Below are 20115 nucleotides of genomic sequence, written 5' to 3'. Positions count from 1 at the left end.
GCCGTCATTGTAAATAAGAATATGTCTAGTTAAATTAAAGAAAGTGGCAGAAGTAGTAAAAAAAAATCTATTAGTGGTAGCAGTATGTTGTAAAGTATAGCTGTGCTGATCCCTAGTGGCAGTACTATGCTATTACATCATGTGTAGTTTTACTCTATATTGATTTAGCTGGTCCAGACCATAAAAAGAGACATATAGGACTAACATATATTGTTGACACATAGTCAAGTACCTTTATTTTGAGATATGGAAACAATACGAACATATATAATCGCAGACTTACAATCACAGGGTTCTTTCTGTGTGGCAATGCATGGACTCTCACACGCGCTTGTTCCATCATACATACAAACACTTGTTTTATACTCATAATATGTGCCTTCGGTAATCCTGATCACGCAGATCAGATAGTGTGAGTGATTCACATTCAAGTCAGTTTTAGTTCTGTTGGAGACAGTTGTTCTTTGTAACAGGGGGGCTGACAGCTGCTCAATGAGGCGGGCTTTCACAAAACCCAAAGGAGACATGTTGCTAAAAAACTATGATGATTGTCTTTTGAGTGGGGAAGGGAAATGATTTATATAAAACATTGGTATCAGTGCTGTCGTCTTTGGAGACTCCTTCAATATTGCCTAGCAGACAAAACATTGACAATAAAACACCTCATTTCAATCCTGTCATCTGTGGGGTTTTTTAATACCATATGGCAACGGGGGATTGGTCTACGTCATTGCTGACTTAGATTTTTCTTTCATTTGATCAGTGCTGTAAAGCAGGGTTGATTCAATTCAGTTCAGGAAATCACCAATTTGTGCAATCTCTGACAACAGCATAACTCCACTAACTAATAAACCTGAATGAAACATAATGCCTATCAACAAACTGGGAGGATGCAGGAAGCCTCCCCACATACAAACCTATAAATTAATATACATGTAAACACACACACTAATCTCTAACCTTAAATCTCTAACCTTCATGAACATTTGTCCATGAAGAAATGCCATCATGCTCAATGGTTGTGGGGATTAGAAAGGAATCATTGAGATCTATTCTGAATAACACACTGAAGGGACAGTGTGCCAAAACATCAACCAATATACTAAATGGGAACATTATAGTGGTAGACTAGATTATAAACACATAGAAGGTACTGTAGCTAAGGCAGTGGATGGATCACCTCACATATTGGTGGTACATCACCCAGAGGTCCTAGAGTCAGTACTTCACATAAGCAGGACGTCATCAACGATGTCTCAATCAGCATCCACACTTGTCGCATGATGCCAGTTGAATGGAAGTGTGAGTTACAAATGGAGTAAATCGCAGTGTATCAACAATAATGTGCTTTAAATAGTAGTTATTTTTGCTCATGTTAATATGGTCTCTTTTTCAAACAACTTAAAAAAGCATCTGGAAAGGTTGGACAGGCAGGACGGAGCTTTGGAAGATCAGCTACTGTAGGTATAGTATAGGAGAGGAAGACGAGGCCTTTCTCCAGCATGACCGCTAAGGGGTGCTGCAGTATTTATAGAGATGGGCAGGATGCCACTAGCCCCCTGCCAGAAACCTTTCTAGTTTCAATGCCAGCCTACTGATTCAGAAGTCCTTGTGCCCCACCTAAGATTCACAGGGTCATTGGACTGAATAAGAGCAGAATAAATACTGCCTATAACATTTCAGTTCAGTGCATGCAACAATTTGTTGTTCATTTCAACATCTTCAACACACGACATAGAATAATTCAAGACTTTTGTAGCCTATAATCTCACCATAGTCACACCTAAACTAGCTGTTCTCACACATTGATTTGTCATGCAGACTATAAAACTCAGAGACAGACAGAACTGGAATAGTCGGCTACAACACTGACACAGCTGTAAAGCTCTCCAACTGAAATATTCAACTGTGAAACCCCTATTCATGGCTTCTGAGCGTACAGTAGGCTTGTTGCTATGTACTGTACAGAGCTAGGGAATGACCCATCCCTTTCATAACGTATTGAAAACTAAACTTCCATTCACATCAGCCCAACCAATCAGGAGTAAACATAGTATATGTGGCAATTTGGACAAAATGGAATAACACTATATATGGTAGAAATGATTATATAAAAACATATGGTAGAAATTACAAAAAAAGTATATATATTTTTTATGTACCATAGAAAAGTGCCAGTTGAATGGTTGGACTTTTAGTCTCAGAATGTGATTTTTAGTCTCAGAACGTGATTCTACTGATGTTTGAGTGGTACCTTCAGAATTCAAGTCTCAAAACAAACATCTCATAGACAAAATATGTCATAGGAAGGTAACTTTGGATACGATGAAATTGTGGCTCAGCCTTCAACAAGAGACCCAACATCAACCAGTAGGAACGGTTTCAATTACTTAAAAGATAACATATTCAAGTAGTTGAGTATGAAAAAAAAACTAGGGCCCCAAGCTAAACAGCCTGCTAGGTTTACGAGAGAAACCCATAGGGCACTTGGTACTGCACTCTTTGTGCTCTATAAAAAGGTAGGTGGACATAAAGTCATTCTCTTGTTCGGGGTTTGACATCAGCCCAGTGTGGAGTGGGAACGTATGGATTTATCCATCTACTGAGAGTCAAGCCATCTCCCTCTGATAAACATATGACCAAGCTGGATCAATGTTAAAAGCAGACTCCAGCAGTATACATCCCAAAAGGAGGACATGGAAAATTGTGAAAGGACAGATTTGTATAATCCATACTGTAGCTACATACAGTAATTAAAGCTACAGGGCATATTAGGTTAACTCTGGCCCTAGAGGCTGCAGAAAGCAGAGTGGTGATCTGATATACAGTTGAAGTTGGAAGTTTACATATACCTTTACATACGCCAAATACATTTAAACTCAGTTTTTCACAATAAGGTGTATGCACCAATTTGTAAGTCGCTCTGGATAAGAGCGTCTGCTAAATGACTTAAATGTAAATGTCAGTTAGGATCACCACTTTATTTTAAGAATGTGAAATGTCAGAATAATAGTAAAGAGAATGATTTCAGCTTTTATTTCATCACATTCCCAGTGGGTCAGAGGACATTTCTCCATAAAGTACTATCTTTGTCCCCATGTGCAGTTGCAAACGGTAGTCTGGCTTTTTTATGGCGGTTTTGGAGCAGTGGCTTCTTCCTTGCAGAGCGGCCTTTCAGGTTATGTCGATATAGGACTCGTTTCACTGTGGATAGATACATTTGTACCTGTTTCTTCCATTATCTTCACAGGTTCCTTTGCTGTTGTTCTGGGATTGATTTACACTTTTCTCACCAAAGTACATTCATCTCTAGGAGACAGAACGCATCTCCTTCCTGAGCGGTATGACAGCTGGTCCAAGGGTGTTTATACTTGCGTACTATTGTTTGTACAGATGAATGTGGTATCTTCAGTCGTTTGGAAATTGCTCCCAAGGATGAACCAGACTTGTGGAGGTCTACAATTTATTTCTGAGGTCTTGGATGATTTCTTTAGATTTTCCCATGATGTCAAGCAAAGAGGCACTGATTTTGAAGGTAGGCCTTGAAATACATCCACAGGTACACCTCCAATTGACTCAAATTAGGTCAATTAGCCTATCAGAAGCTTCTAAAGCCATGACATCATTTTCGGGAATTTTCCAAGCTGTTTCAAGGCACAGTCAACTTAGTGCATGTAAACTTCTGACCCAATGGAATTGTGATATAGTGAATTATAAGTGAAATAATCTCTGTAAACAATTGTTGGAAAAAATTACTTGTGTCATGCACAAAGTAGATGTCCTAACTGACTTGCCAAAACTATAGTTTGTTAACAAGAAATGTGTGGAGTGGTTGAAAAATGAGTTTTAATGACTCCAACCTAAGTGTAAATAAACTTCCAACTTCAACTGTAAGTATACACACCATGACAGAGACTGACTGAATGGGGCCTAGGCATTTCAACTAACAGTGTGTGAGCTCTCAGTGCGCGTGTGTGTGTGTTCACTGCACGGTCTGGTACAAGTAGCCTCTCTTGTAAGCACTCAGGGGGTAGAATGTGGCAACGACAAACTTCCTGTCAAAGGTCCGTCCTGTCAGCAGTCTCTGGGCCTCTTTGGAGTCGCCTGCGTTAGCATATTCTACAAACACCTGGGGGAAACACACACACACACAGATTAAGACAAGGCAGTAAAAATGCAGATCTACAATATGTACAAATCTCTAATTTGTATGGAAGTATTTAAATGACAATAGACCACTGGTTATGGGGCTAGTGTGTGTCTTACCTGTCCTTTGCCTGGGTTCTCCTTGGGAATGAGAAGAGAGACCACAGAGCCGTACTTCTGGCACTCCTCCTTCATGTCCTCCAAGATGTCTGACAACACAACAGCATCATTTTGATCGAAAGTCACATTTTCAGGGGCATTTTTGACATGTATATTTCCATGTATATTTGTTTTAAAAGGATACTGCACAATTCTGGCAATTAATATATTTTTCTACTTACCCAGAAGCAGATAAAAATGTTTTTGCTCACAGTATGAAGGAAGTTAGATGTACAGTGCCTTCAGAAATGATTCACACCCGTTGACTTTTTCCAAATGTTGCTGTGTGACAGCCTCTATTTAAAATGTATTCCAGTTTGACTTTGTCTCTGGCCTACACACAATGTCAAAGTGGAATGATATTGTTAGTCATTAAAAATGAAAAGCTGAAATTGAGTCAATAAGTATTCAACCCCTTTGTTATGGCAAGCCTAAATAAGTTCAGAAGTAAAAATGTGCTTAACAGGTCACATAATAAAGTTGCATAGACTCACTGTCTGCAATCAACGTGTTTAACATCATTTGTTAATGACTAGCCCATCTCTGTATCCCACACATACAATTATCTGAAAGGTCCCGAAGTCAAGCAGTGAATATCAAATAGATTCAACCACAAAGACCAGAGAGGTTTTCTAATACCTCTCAAAGAAAGGCACCTATTGGTAGATGGGTAAAAATAAAAAGCAGACATTGAATAACCCTTTGAGCATGGTGAAATTATTAATTACACTTTAGATGGTGTATCAATACCCACAGTCACTACAAAGATACAGGTGTCCTTTTTAACTCTGTTGTCAGAGGAAATAAACAGCTCAGGGGATTTCACCATGAGGACAATGGTGACTTTAAAACAGTTAGAGGGTGTTTAAATGGCTGTAATAGGAGAACACTGAGGATGGTTCAACAACATTGTAGTTACTCCACAATACTAATCGAAATTACAGAGTGAAAAGGCGGCAGCCTGTCCTGAAAATGCACCCTTTATGCAACATTACACTAAAGTGAAACTGCAAAGAAAAATGGCAAAAAAAATAACTTTATTTCCTGAATACAAAGTGTTGTGTTTGGGACAAATCCAACATAACACATCACAGAGTACCACTCATGTTTCAAGCATGGTGGTGGCTGCAACATGTTATGGGTATGCTCGTCATCAGCAAGGGAGTTTTTATTTAGGATAAAAAGAAACGGAATAGAGTTAAGCACACACAAAATCCTAGAGGAAAACCTGGTTCAGTCTGCTTTCCACCAGACACGGGCAGACAAATGTACCTTTCAGCAGGACAATAACCTAAAACACAAGGTCATATTTACACGAGTTGCTTATGTAAGAGTTTAACTTTAGTCCGTCCCCTCACCCCTACCTGGGCCCGAATCAGGGGCCATCTGCACACATGGACAACTGACACCCATGAAGCATCGTTACCCATCGCTCCACAAAAGCCGCGGCCCTCTGCAAGGGGAACCACTACTTCAAGGTCTCAGAGCAAGTAACGTCACCGATTGAAACACTATTAGCGCGCACCACCCTTAACTAGCTAGCCATTTTACATCGGTTACACTTACCAAGACGACCTTGAATGTTCCCGAGAGGCCTAATTACAGTTTGAATGTAAATCACCTTGAAGATCTATGGCAAAACTTGAAAATGCCTGTCTAGCAATGATCAACAACCAACTTGACAGAGCTTGAAGAATAAAATAAACTGCAAATATTGTACAATCCAGGTGTGCAAAGCTCTTAGAGACTTACAACTGTAATCGTTGCCAAAGGTGATTCTAACATGTATTTACTCAGGGATATGAATACTTAAATTAGATATTTATGCATTTCATTTGAATTAAATTAGCCAACATTTCTAAAAACATGTTTTCACTTTGTCATTATGGGGTATTATTGTATGTAGGGTGAGAGAAAAAAATCTATTTCGTAAATTTTGAATTCAGGCTGTAACGCAACAAAATGTGGAATAAGTCAAGGGGTATGAATACTTTCTGTAGGCGGTGTAGTTCTGCAAGCCAATGCTAACTAGTGTTAACTGACTGGAAGTCTACCGGTACAATCGCAAAACTACCTCTAACTTCCTTCATACTGCATGCAGAGACGAACATTTTATCCACAAGTTAACCTGACTCTGTATAAGTAGAAAAATGTCTAATTGACAGAATATTGCAGTGTCCCTTTAAAAGCTAGAGTCAGCGACACATAAAGTGCACAGCAGAATTGTGCAGACTTCCGCAACAACTAAGAGCGCAGACAAACTTCTCAGCTGTTTTGGTCCCACATGTACATATACTCTGTTAGTGCATAGTCTTGCTGCTGCTCGTGGCACCGTCATATCACCGAGTCTATATATAGCCTCATCATATGGTTTAGTTCACCGATGACTCATGGCACTGACTTGTGGTTCCACGAGCCCCAGTGTATTTCCATCGCCGATCTTCAAAATGACCAACTGTAGGAGAAATTTGTTCTTAAAATGTATCGTCAGTGGAGAAGGCTGTTCCCTACCTTCATACTCCTCCTCATTGTGTAGGTGGCTGTCGTCAATCAGGTTGAGCAGGCGCAGAACAGGCGAGGGCAGCAGAACCAAGTCTTCTATGTGAGGAGCTGTCACACATTTCTTCTAATCAATAGGTTTAAGAAGCCTTCTCTATGGTTTATACAGCTCCACCCAACCTCCCTACTATGATTATAATATTTTTTGTTTTCAGTGAAAATTCTATATGCATATCATAAAGACGTAGATTACAAACATAGAGGAAAAAGAGGGTTGGGATCAGGTGCAGAGAGAGATAAGATTATGCTATAATGCAAGCTATCATATGAGCTGGCTGAACATGAGGTACAGTGCCTACCATAAGAATCCACCCCCCTTGGATTTCTTATTTTATTGGGTTACAAAGTGGGATTAAAATGAATTTGTACTTTTTTTTTGTCAAAGATCCACACAAAATTCTAATACATGTCAAAGTCAAAGCCAGGTCGCAGTTGCAAATGAGAACTTGTTCTCAACAAGTCTACCTGGTTAAATAAAGGTGAACTTAAACATTTTTTAAAACGTGTTAGAAAAATGTTTGTATTTTTATGAAAAACAAAACGATAATATACCTTGATTATATAAGTATCCACTGCCCTGCGTTAATACATGTTAGAAACACCTTTGGTGGCAGCGATTACAGCTGTGAGTCTTCTTGGGTAAAAATGATTCATGCTCTGTCAAGGTTTCGGGGATCATGGCTAGACAGCAAAGTCTTACCATAGATTGTCAAGCAGACCTAAGTCAAAACTGTAACTTGGCCACTTAGGAAACGTCACTGACTTCTTGGTAACAACTCCATTGTTGATTTGGCCTTATGGTGTATGTAGGTTATTGTCCTGCTGAAAGGTGAATTCATCTCCCAGTGTCTGGTGAATGTAGACTTAAGTAGGTTTTCCTCTAGGATTTCACCTGTGCTTAGCTCCATCACCTTTATTTTGATCCTGAAAGTCTCCCAGTCTTTTCCAATGTCGAGCATACCCATACCATGATGCAGCCAGCACCATTCTTGAAGATATGGAGGCAGTTACTCAATGAAGTGTTGCATTTTCCCCAATATTACAGCTTTGCATTTAAACCAAAATGTATTTTCCTTTGTGTTTTTTTTAACAGTATTACTTTAGTCCCTGGTTGTATACAGGATGCAAGTTTATTTTATTCTGTATATTTGTATTCTTTGCGCTCTGTCATTGAGGTCATTACAATGTTGTTGATCCATCCTCCGTTCTCCCTTCACTGCCATTGAACTCTGTAGCAGTTTAAAAATCACCAATGGCCTCATGGTGACATCCCTAAGCAGTTTCCTTGTTGTCCTGCTGCTCAGTTCAGAAGGACAACGGTATCTTTGACGTGTCTGGGTGGTTTAAGACATCATCAACAGCATAATTATTAACTTGCCCATGCTTAAAGAGATATTCAATGTCTGCATTTTTTTTTGTGAGCCAGCTACTAATCACTGCCCTTCTTTATGAGACTTTCGAAAAGCTCCCGGGTCTTTGTTGATGAATCTGTGCTTTAAATGCAATACTTGACTGAGGGACCTTACAAATGTTGTATGTATGTGGACAGAGGAAGGGATCGTCATTCAAAAATGAAATAATAGCGGTTGACAGAATTTATGTGATTTGTTAAGCCAAATTTGACTCCTGAACTAATTTACACTTGCCTAAACAAATGGGGTGAATACTTATGCAACTATATTTTTATTACATTTGTAGATTTTTTTTTCTCACTTTGACATTATGGAGTAGTTTGTGTAGATCAATGACAAAGAACAATTTAAATTCCAGTTTGTAACACAACAAAATGTCTGCTGTGGACTTTGTATTGGTGTTTCTGACTTACCAAAGGGAATACTGAAGAAAGGGCTAAGCAGGGCCGTCTCGGCTGTGCCTCTGTGCTTGGGGTCATTGTGAAGCATGCTGCAGGTGCACACAAACAATAATGTCAACGTTATGAACCCCTCTCTCAGGAAAATCATCACATGCATTTCAATAAGTTTACAATTTTGAAAATGACAACTATTGTTTAAGGGAGCAGTCAATTTGCTACAATGGATCAAATGTCTGCATATATTCACAAACTAAAACAAAAATGCATATGAATGAATGTTGTTACCTCTTGATCAGGTCTCTGAGGTGATAGACAGGGATAGCAGGACACACCACACTGTTACTGGCAAAGATATGGTCGACTATCGCTGCACTGTTGTCCTGCAGGAGCAAAGAACAGTAGGCAACATAACAGCAGGTTGGACAACACACCCATATCTGTCTAATAAATGTATATTACCTAAATGTCTTATCTGTGTACAGTGCATTCAGAAAGTGCAGACCCATTCACTTTTTCCACATTTTGTTACCTTACAGCCTTATTCTAAAATGGATTAAATAATGTTCCTCGTCAATCTACACACAATAACCCATAATGACGCAGGAAAAACAGGTTTAGACATTTTTACAAAAAATTAACAGAAATAACTTATTTACATAATTATTCAGACCCTTTACTATGAGACTTGAAATTGAGCTCAGGTGCATCTTGTTTCCATTGATCATCCTTGAGCTGTTTCTACAACTTGGGAGTCCACCTGTGGTAAATTCAATTGATTGGACATGATATGGAAACGCTCACACCAGTCTATATAAAGGCCCCACAGTTGACAGCGCATGTCAGAACAAAAACCGAGCCATGAGGTTGAAGGAATTGTCCGTAAAGCTCAAACAGAATAGTGTTGAGACACAAATTAGGGGAAGGGTACCAAAAAATGTCTGCAGCATTGAAGGTCCCCAAGAACAGTGGTCTCCATCATTCTTAAATGGAAGAAGTTTAGAACCACCAGGACTCTTCCTAGAGCTGGCCGCCCAGTCAAACTGAGCAATCGGGGGAGAAGGGCCTTGGTCAGGGAGGTGGCCAAGAACCCAATGGTCACTCTGAAAGAGCTCCAGAGTTCCTCTGTGGAGATGAGAGAACCTTCCAGAATGACAACCATCTCCTCAGCACTCCACCAATCAGGCTTTAATTGTAAAGTGGTCAGATGGAAGCCACTCCTCAGTAAAAGGCACATACCAAATCTACGATGAGGCATGGGTGGCAGCATCATGCTGTGGGGGTGTTTTTCAAGGGCTGGGAGACTAGTCAGGATCGAGAGAAAGATGAAAGGAGCAAAGTAGAGAGATCCTTGATGAAAACCTGCTCCAGAGTGCTCAGGACCTCAGGCTGGGTTGAATGTTCACCTTCCAACAGGACAACGACCCTAAGCACACAGCCAAGACAACACAGGAGTGGCTTTGGGACAAGTCTCTAAATGTCTTTGCGTGGCCCAGCCAGAGCCCGGACTTGAACATCTCTGGAGAGACCTGAAAATAGCTGTGCATTAACACTCCCCATCCAACCTGACAGAGCTTGAGAGATCTGCAGAGAAGCATGGGAGAAACTCCCCAAATACAGGCGTGCCAAGCTTGTAGAATCATACCCAAGACTCGAGGCAGTAATCGCTGCCAAAGGGTCTGAATACTAATGTAAATGTGATATTTCAGTTTTCCTTTTTAATAAATGTGCCTGTTTTTGCTTTGTCATTATGGGTTACTGTTTGTAGATTGATCGGGTGAAAAAAAACATATTTAAATCAATTTTAGAATAAGGCTGTAATGTAAGAAAATGTGGAAAAGTGAAGGGGTCTGAATACTTTCTGAAAGCACTGTATGTGAAGAACATATTGATCTATTAGCGACAGGTGGATCAGAGTCCATTGTATATGACAATAATATGGTAAAGAACAGTCATTTAAATAGGTGTGTTTATGCTGGGGTGGAACAAAAGCCTACACAGTCAGTATAGTGGCAATACAGGCCCAGAGACGGAGTGCTGTGCTGTGGACGTACCTTCCACTTGGGTGACCTGACAGTGTCTTTGAGTTTGATGCCGGAGTACATCTCCAGCAGGATGATACCCAGGCTCCAGAGGTCCACAGTGGCCGAGCAGCCAGAGTTACCCTCCGCCTCCAGCCCCGCCTGGGCCAGCGAGTTCTGAAGCTCAGCCTCCGGGGCACGGTACCCATCCGTCTGGATGTACTTCACATCCTTGGAGCACACAAGGAAAGAACGGACACTTTTATACGGGCAGAAAACCACACACACACCAAAGTTTAGCCTGGTCCATATAATTGTTTCATTGTTGTATGTCAACTAATTTTATGCATAAATGATCAACGTACAAAGATGCTAAAACCAACTTGAAAACCCTCCCTTAGAGGTATGTAGCCCACACCAATCCCTGTTCTCAACTCCACTTCACCTGGTTACCCTCCTTGAAGCTGAGTCCAAAGTCGATGAGTTTGAAGCACTCGTCGTCTGCGCTCCAGAGCACGTTGCGGGGCTTGAGATCTGCGTGGACGTAGCCCTCTCGGTGGAGGAAGGCCAGGGCCTCCAGGATGTCTCTCGCGCAGTGCTGCACCAGCCACATGGAGTGGCCCTGCTGCTGGGCACCACCACTCTGGAGGCTGCCCACCTGGCCCTGGGTACTAACCAGCAGCTCAGACACACTGACATCCAGCAGCTCTAGCAGCAGGCAGCGTGTGGCCACACCCACATGGCTGTGGTTGGTGAACACCCCATATAGCGTTACTATGGAGACATACAGGAATGGAACAGTCAGCATAAGCACATATTTGTTTCGGTGGTGAAGTTGGGGGCTCTGTTTAAAAAGTCAAAAAATGCATCCCTCCCTTGAGGTTACACTGATGTGATCTGTAAAGCAAGACTTGTCTGAGTATTCACATCGGCTTTTTTTGGTCCTCCAATAATCAGTATCGCCGTTGAAAAAAAGGTACTTTTCCGATCACGGAAAATGACAACAAAAAGACTTGTTTCGTAAGAATCCGTGATCACAAGTCATCATGTTGGACCCATTTGCATTGAGTCTATGTTCTTTTATATTCTCAAACTAACATCTGTGTCTATATGATGTCCTTCCATATGGAAGGCAAACATAGTGTCATCTGTAGCACCATAGACTCCACAGATCAGCCAAAACAAGCGCAATAACTCAATGCATGCACATACTCCTATTGAATATGCATTCACCTGTATTGTGAGTATGCCTATGTAACAGTATAGACTTTACGTCCACCCCCTCGCCCCGACCTGGGCGCGAACCAGGGACGCTCTGCACACGTCAACAGTCACCCTCGAAGCATCGTTAACCATCGCTCCACAAAAGCCGAGGCCCTTGCAGAGCAAAGGGGAACCACTACTTCAAGGTCTCAGAGCAAGTGACGTCACCGATTGAAACGCAGCTAGCGCGCACCACCGCTAACTAGCTAGCCATTTCACATCGGCTACACTTACCCCACTTTTGACCTCCTCCTCTTTCCGCAGCAACCAGTGATCCGGGTCACGGCACCAATGTAACAATATAGACTTTACGTCCGTCCCCTCGCCCCAACCTGGGCCCGAACTAGGGACGCTCTGCACACGCCAACAGTTACCCTCGAAGCATCGTTACCCATCGCTCCACAAAAGCTGCGGCCCTTGCAGAGCAAGGGGAACCACTACTTCAAGGTCTCAAAGCAAGTGACAGATTAAAACGCCGCTAGCGCGCACGAGCTAGCCATTTCACATCGGTTACACCTATACCATCTTAATTAACCCACTTTATCAAGAGATTTACCATTCAAAATAAAGTATTACCTTCATGTTGTTATGTAGGTAGATTGGTAAAAACAAATGTATTGTTTGGTTTTCAAATCTATGCATTATGTATACTGAATATCAGCCTAAAATATCAGCTTCCTTGACCCCTAAGAATTTGCCCTAAAAAAATCCATATCGGTCGTTCTCTAGTTATTACGATGCGCTAGTCAGGGTCATCATCATCAGGTGTTCGTTTGACGTGGCTGAGAAGGGCTTTACGACATGCCAATGAAGGCTTTAAAAACCAGCGTTGCCAGAAAGACAGCTTACTATGGCAGATCAGAGACTAGATTGAGATTTGTGACTTGGTTGTAATGGCGGACAGGCAATTAGCTTGATAAAAACACAGATTTCAAATACGAGGCTAAACCCTTTGTAATACGATTCATAATTTGATTCTCAGATTACCTCATCGATGACCAGGAACACTACATTCCAGAGATTGTGCACAGTAACGTTACAACCATATTACACTACAAAGTTCCGTACCGATGTTTTTGTGTCCTTGGATGTCTTCCAGCACGGACCTCTCCTTGTGGTACCCGTAATCTCCGCCCTGAGCGTCCGCCAGGAACTCCTTAACCGCGGCCGTACTCGTCCTTCCCGAGCTCACCCGGTATACGGAGGCCGAGACGCCTTGCCCGAGTCGGGCCTGGACGTTCCAAATTTCTCCAAATATTTCAAACAACACCGGCTTCATTGCCTGATCAACGGTTCCGGGAGATCCTGCCATCAATACTGCGCTACTATCTGGACGGGGTATCTTCCCACTTGGATCTGATGAACTACAGTGAGCCATTGAAATGAGTGAATCAAGGAAAATTAGCTAGCTAGTTAAGTTTTAGACAGTTGCATGCAGCTGCGGGAACATAGCAATCGACCAGCGAGACACACCGATAAAAAAATATCGCACGTTTCGACACTAGCCAGCACTGTAAACGTGTCTCCTCTCCATTTCTCGATCATGGAGCTCAATAATACGTCAGTTGCGGGTTTCAACTTTAGCTACCAATAGCTGACATGTTAGCTACTTCGCATGTGCGAGCTAATTTAGCTAACCCAAACAGTAATTTAACATGCATGCACACGGTCACCAAATAAACTACCTAAATGCAAGCATTTATTCCGAACACTTTGGTTAATCCAAGTAGTTTGCAAAAGCGAAAAGTCTCCCTTCTTGATTTCTAGAATGGTATATTTTGCCATTGTTTAGCCGGCCATCTTCCCGGAAGCAGCAGCCGTCATAAAATGGTTAGTGCTATTGGGATTATTGGGACGTCCCTACCCCCTAACCTTGAGCTCGTTTGAGTAGTCACGCGAAAGCAACCTGCTGTAGACAAAACTCGAAGAGTGAAGTCAGACACTGATGTGGTTTTCCAACAGCAAGGCTCAGTGCAACATGGCGGTGTTGACATTGTTTATACAAGTTTGTCTTTGTAATGTAAAAATAAACATGTCTCCAACCCCCATATCACACACTCACAAACTAAATATACACTGTGTACAAAACATTAGGAACACCAGCTCTAACGGCAGACTGACCAGGTGAATGTTATAATCCTTATTGATATCAACAGTTAAATCCACTTCAATCAGTGTAGATGAAGGGGAGGATATAGTTTAAAGAATAATTGTTAAGCCTTGAGATAATTGAGACATGGATTGTGCATGTATGCCATTCAGAGAGTGAATGGGCAAGACATATTTAAGCTCTGAATGGAGTATGGTAGTAGGTGCCAGGCACACCTGTTTGAGTGTGTTGAGAACTGCAATGCTGCTGGGTTTTTCATGCTCAACAGTTTCCCACGTATCAAGAACGGTTGACCACCCAAAGGACATCCAGCCAACTTGACACAACTGTTGTAAGCATTGGAATCAACATGGGCCAGCAACCCTGTGGAATGCTTTCAACACCTTGTAGTCCATGGCCTGACGAATTGAGGCTGTTCAGAGTGTAAAAGGTGGTGCAACTCAATATTAGGAAGTTATTCCTAATGTTTCGTACACTCCGTATGTGTGTACATTGTACTATCAATCGGTGAGAGAGCCTCATACCATATTCAATTGTACATATCCACCGTTACATGAATTGCAGCAAAGTTGGTTCCTGTTTCAGTCAGGTCTTCCATGACATTCACGTGAGTCAAACAAAAACTCCCTAATGATTGGTTGACAATGGAGCCTCCCATAATGCAGGTAACGGCTGTAGCTTGTAACTGTAGAAATGTACAGTCAATTAAATTACCTTTGATCACATGGTTTTTGAAAGTCCATGCAGTTCTCTTGTAGGCGTTACATGAAGCATATGAATTCTGGTCTCCTATAAAAGCAACCAACATCTTAGACGTGGCCTGGCCCACCGTACCTCTTTACCCGTCCAAATAAAATATTGATAATTTATTGGACCAAGACACGAGCCGACAGAAAGACGCACCCGAGCGAGTGAAACAGCGCCCCTCTGGTGATGTCTGGATAAAGGGAGTATGGCATGTCATGCTTTTTCTGGCCAGACCGCATGAAATTGTTGTATGTTGTGTATATATTTTTGCTTAGTGTAGCTTCTGCCGGCTGGTATGCAACTGTGGAAACGTTGGTTTGCCTTTGGATAGCATATCTTCGGGGCTAGTTAGGGACTGTCAAATTGCACAATATAAATGAGACAATATTTTCGTTTTACACACCTTTTATTTGTCTAATTTAATGCGTTCAATATTTGTATATGAATTTATACAATTTAAAGTTGGTTTGAAGTTAAGTCATTGAAATGTGGAGCTATTGGAATTTTAGCATATTGTCTAATTTACCAATGGTTCCTGACCAACCCCATAGGGATATTCAAAGTAAACCCAAATTTACCATGGACATTATGATTGGGTCGCATGCAGCTGCATTCCGAACTATTTATGGTAACGATACCCTGCTCAGACGCTGCATGCATCAACCAATGGTTGCTCCCACATAATCGACTGTGTTGCTATAACGTATGTGACTTGCTAATACATAAAATACCTATCCATGCATTGTAAAAATCTAACAGGCGTCAGCCACACCTGGGCAGAGGAACACGCCCGATTACTTGTGCGCTGCAAGCTGTGGGAAGGTTTGAAACAAACGCAACCTTCGTTTACGTTGATCGTGTTCCCCTGCTCAGACTTTGCATATACAGGTTAGTTGTTGTAGACGCATGCGCAACTATGGGGCAAAACAGACAGGGTTGGCTTAGATTATTGATAACATGTAAACTATATTTAGTCTCCAATGTTTATTGAAAACATAAATACATTTGCACAATGAGCACTTGTCTTAAATGCATCATTATAGTTGTTGGTTAGCTGGCTAGTGAATTCGAGCCATGTTACCATAGATGTGACATCAGTCAAACACCTCAAAGCAAGACATAGTATCAAGAACAAGATAAAAACTAAACGAGCCACCTCTAATTTCCATAATGGTTGCTTTTGTCATTGTTGATAGCGATCTGACCATCCAGAATCACAGTAACACAGAGACTTCTGCCCAATTGAAGTGTGTGCATCGTCTTTGTGATGTTGCCAGCTAATCCGTTATTGGTACTTTAGAGACAAATAAAATGTTATTGGTTGCATACACATATTTAGCAGATGTTATTCCGGGTGTAGCGAAATGTTTGTGTTCCTAGCTCCAACAGTGCAGTAATATCTAACAATATACAACAAGACACACTAATCTAGAAAGTAAAATTATGGAATTTAGAAACAACTGATCTTCAGGTCGGAAAGTCAGAGTTCTCGAAAGATGCCCAATTTTTCGATTTGGAATGCCGAGTTGGATTACTTGTTCAATCCGATTTTCCAGTTGTCTTGAACGCACTGAAGTTAGAGATTTTAGAGTTTCGAGTTCCCAGTTGTTTTGAACGTGTAATATCCACATCATCGACTTCCAGATTGCTATAACATATGATGTGGTTAGCTGATACTTAAAATACCTTTCCATGCGTTGTAAGATCTGACAGGCGTCAGCAACACCTGGGCAAAGGAATTCGCCAATTGTAATGCTGTCATGACCCGAAGTCTCACAAAACTCTGTTTTGGACAAGACTGACTTTATGATCAAAATGATCTTATTTACACTTTGTAGTAAATTTTGACCGTAGAATAAATGTTTCTGACTAATATCGATGCACATGGGGTGTTTTCGAAATAAGAAGTTGGTTTAAACTTTTAAACGTGAACTTCAACTGGGTATCAGAGTTGTTACGTCCCAAGGATCTCATTTAGACTTCTCCATACTTAAAGTCAAACGTCACGTTTCTACTTCTTCTCGTACCTGATTGGATGGATAGTTGTTATCCCCTACAGATAGGGGATCAGTCTACAGTTAAAAAATGACAAATAATTATAACGACGGCAATTTTTCTCGTTGGATGGTCTCATAACTATTTTACTTCCCATAGTCTGTTCATGGTTCATCTTCATCGTTAATCTAATCTTTCTGATCTTTCTCAGTTTGCTGACTTCTTCTTCTTCTTCTTCTTCTACTCTAAAGGCAAAATGTAAGTGAGCTGCAGGGCGTTCCCATTCGACTCGAGTGCCACGTCAAAGCGATGAAGGAGGTGTACTCGAGGGGGCGGGGCGGGGCTCACGGTGGCCAATACAATAATCTGCTGTTCGACACTGTCGGGTCAAATTGATTCATAGACACAGCGTTGAAGGTAAGCTTATATGAACTCACATTTATATTATCTTAGCTACATTTACATCGAATAATATAGTTAGCCCCAAAAATATATAAACCATGTTTGTAGAATACGAGGTTTCAATTATCATCATTCGCCCCCCAGCTTGCTGTTTAGGACCACAAATGGTATGATGATGGTAGTCATCATTTAGTTAGGTTGCTAGCTAATATCCGTTTGTATTAGTTAACATAACCGCGGAATTATTGTTCTATATGATAGTGTTAAATGTGTAGTATTACATTAGTTGGGTAACAGAAATATCCTGCCTGGCTGGCATCAAAGAGGGACTTGTATTTATTGCATTTTAGAACACTTCCTATCTCTTGGATTGTCTGACAGGGGAAATGTTCTGTTTAGTGTCAACATAAGTAAACACCACATGGTGTCCCGAGGATATGGTTCTGGCCTGCTTATTGCAGTAGACTAGGCTTCAAGATAAAGCACATTTCCGCCAGTATTGGGGTGGCAAATTGACTGCTCATTTTCTGGGAAAATGGTCAGATGGCAATGTAATCTAGTTTGTAACAAGTCCCCTACTGGAATGTCCTCATATATGTATGTACCTAATGAAGTCACCTAGCTAATGATTTGCTTGAAGAAACATGGCAGGCACACCTGTGTCATTATGGTACCACAGAGATCAATGATATACGTGTTTGAGTTTATTTTATTTTTACAGGGACAGTGCACATTAATCAACGTTTCAGTAAAAGTGCCGGTTTTAGCCAGCCGGCTCATTTTCAACCGCAGTCCCTGGGCAGGTTATTAAAAACAATTTAAAATAAAGAGAATAGCAACATAGGACAAGCAAGACATAGCATACAGACATAGCAACATAGAACAAAAAGCAGCAAGACAAATTGTTGTATGACTAAAATTCAGATAATACATTGTACCATCTTTGTAGTCATAAATATGGCCATTGTTGAACCAGAGAGCTACCAACATCTATGTTTCTATTTAGAACAAGTGTATTGAAATTACGCTGTACAAGTGTTTTTATATCTGATGTGACTCTGAATCTCACAATACGTTTCCATTGTTTTGGGTGTGGTAGTTGTCAGAGGAGTTGTGCCCAGTAATGTGGTCAACTGTCATGACTGTGTAGGCTAGTTACATATTCCTGACACTCACAACACTTTCCTATTCTGTTCTGGGTGTGGTAGGTAGATTCCCTAGAGGATATTATCTTAGCCCTAACCCAGCAGTGTGATCATTGTCATGGAGAGCACCAGAAGCAGACTGGCCCATAGGCTAGCTGAAGCCGGCCAGTCTCACCTTGTGCAGTTCTGGGACGAGCTGACCTCCGAGCAGCAAGCTGAAATGACCTCTGACTTGGAAGCTATGGACTTCCAAGAGATCAACAAGTTCTTCCGCAGCGCCATGGAGGCGTCGCACAGCAGCAAGCAGGAGAAGATGGATGCCCGCATGGAGCCAGTACCCAGGGAGGTGTTGGGCAGCGTGACCAGGGACAGAGACTGCCTCAAGGACTGGGAAGAGAAGGGTGAGTTGGCTGGTACAGGGGTTCCCATTTTTTTTTTGGGGGGTTGTTGGGACAAGACCAGGATCAAGTACTGTATGTCAAATACATAAACTCCAATCTTGATTTAGCTTGAAGTTGACACTTTCGTCACTCAGCCATAATGATGCATTGCTTCAGCAAAGCCTGAAGCAGTTTCTATTTAGCTTTATAAACAGGAGCTTATTTCATTCAAGGGATTGAGTTCCACCGATTTACAACAACCTCAATTATTTTCTATGCTACCAGGAAATGAAACAGGCAGACGGGGAAATCGTATAACAGGTTTTATGGTGTGCAATATGATTTATATAGTGTGTGTGTGTGTCTTCTCAGTTACACAAGGGCATAAACTGAGGTCAAACCTTATGCAACACTCCCAGGTGGTGGGATGATCATTGCTGCAGGGCTACTGAAACTAACCCATCTAACATGTCTCTGGTAAACCACTTCAAACAGCACAGTGACAGGCAGCAGCATGGAGGATTTACTGGGATCAGATAATGCCAATCCTGAGGTTAAACAAGACCGTGGCAACCGTTACGTGACCTGGCAACCCTTAGGGTAAAGGGGGTAAACCATGATGGCTTGTGATGTTGAAATGGCCAAGTGGGGTCCTAGATTTTATTTCACAAAGCACCGTCAGTGCCATCTAACGACTAGATGCACGATATATCGGCTTCAAGATAAAGCATATTCACGATATATCGGTAAGCATACAGAATCGGCCAATATTAGCAAAACAAGCTGACGTGCATACCTATATAATGTAGTTAGATGATGTAATGACGCCACAGAACAAAAGCAGAAAAATACTAGGCGCACTTCGAACAACTAAACGAGTTCAAGTCGAGCAGTCATTTGAAAGAGTAAGAATATTTTCAGCGAGACAACTCAAAGGCGAAATCCATTAACGCCAAGATAATCTTTCTCTGTCGGGGATGATGTTGGCATTCGTCGACTGGTTGAGCACTTCAAGCCCCGGTACACAATACCAAGTAGGCGCTACGTTTCGAATGTTGCACTACCAGAGTTGCACATTATTGTTGAAACGCACATCCCTGAGCTACTTGCTTTGGGCGTCACTGCTATTAGATTCACGACTGACATTTGAACCAGTGACGTCAGCCCTGTGGGTTTATTGAGAACATCAATTCAGTCACACCATTCCCTTGTCCAGTTTCTCATTCTTCATGATCTAGGAAATATGGAGTTTGTTTGAGAAATTTAACTAGCGTAGCCTTGTGAAATAGACTACTTCCTTGGAGTAAAACCTCTAAATGTTTATCAGGCCTAACCTGTAGCCAGGGATGTCCAGCCTGAGGGATGAAGGAGGAGAAAA

At 41.5% G+C, this 20115-nt stretch overlaps 2 protein-coding genes across 4 annotated transcripts in view; one reads left to right on the top strand and one right to left on the bottom strand.

Moving 5' to 3' along the window:
- Positions 1-208: 208 nt before the first annotated feature.
- LOC118392878 (serine/threonine-protein kinase Kist) lies at positions 209-14034 on the bottom strand. Its single transcript, XM_035784874.2, has 8 exons — positions 13027-14034; positions 11141-11469; positions 10729-10926; positions 8963-9057; positions 8690-8766; positions 6817-6915; positions 4267-4355; positions 209-4129 (listed from the first exon to the last, which is right to left on the bottom strand). Exons 1-8 carry the CDS (start codon positions 13334-13336, stop codon positions 3983-3985), a joined length of 1344 nt encoding a protein of 447 aa, XP_035640767.1. The 5' UTR covers positions 13337-14034; the 3' UTR covers positions 209-3982.
- LOC118392865 (UDP-N-acetylhexosamine pyrophosphorylase-like) overlaps positions 13178-20115 on the top strand; it is a 35393-nt gene continuing 28455 nt past the window's right edge. For 2 of the 3 annotated variants that reach the window (XM_035784862.2, XM_035784855.2), the window contains exons 1-3: positions 13178-13327; positions 17062-17227; positions 18421-18758. In XM_035784862.2, the coding sequence (XP_035640755.1) occupies positions 18476-18758 (283 nt within the window). In that variant the 5' untranslated portion in view covers positions 13178-13327; positions 17062-17227; positions 18421-18475. The remainder of the gene's footprint in view (positions 13328-17061; positions 17228-18420; positions 18759-20115) is intronic. The other variant, XM_035784845.2, reaches the window with a different exon arrangement.

The sequence above is a fragment of the Oncorhynchus keta genome, chromosome 1, assembly GCF_023373465.1.
Source record: "Oncorhynchus keta strain PuntledgeMale-10-30-2019 chromosome 1, Oket_V2, whole genome shotgun sequence".
Lineage (NCBI taxonomy): Eukaryota > Metazoa > Chordata > Actinopteri > Salmoniformes > Salmonidae > Oncorhynchus > Oncorhynchus keta.
This window is presented reverse-complemented; position numbering and strand designations above follow the sequence as displayed.

What these genes read in the sequence shown, in the direction of transcription:
- LOC118392878 (XM_035784874.2), bottom strand. Translation starts at nt 13,336, where the DNA reads ATGGCTCACTGTAGTTCATCAGATCCAAGTGGGAAGATACCCCGTCCA. An exon ending in TTTCTTCAGTATTCCCTTTG is followed by an intron (nt 6,916 to 8,689) that starts GTAAGTCAGAAA and finishes AATGTGTGACAG; the next exon opens with CTCCTCACATAGAAGACTTG. An exon ending in CAATGAGGAGGAGTATGAAG is followed by an intron (nt 4,356 to 6,816) that starts GTAGGGAACAGC and finishes TTGTGTTGTCAG; the next exon opens with ACATCTTGGAGGACATGAAG.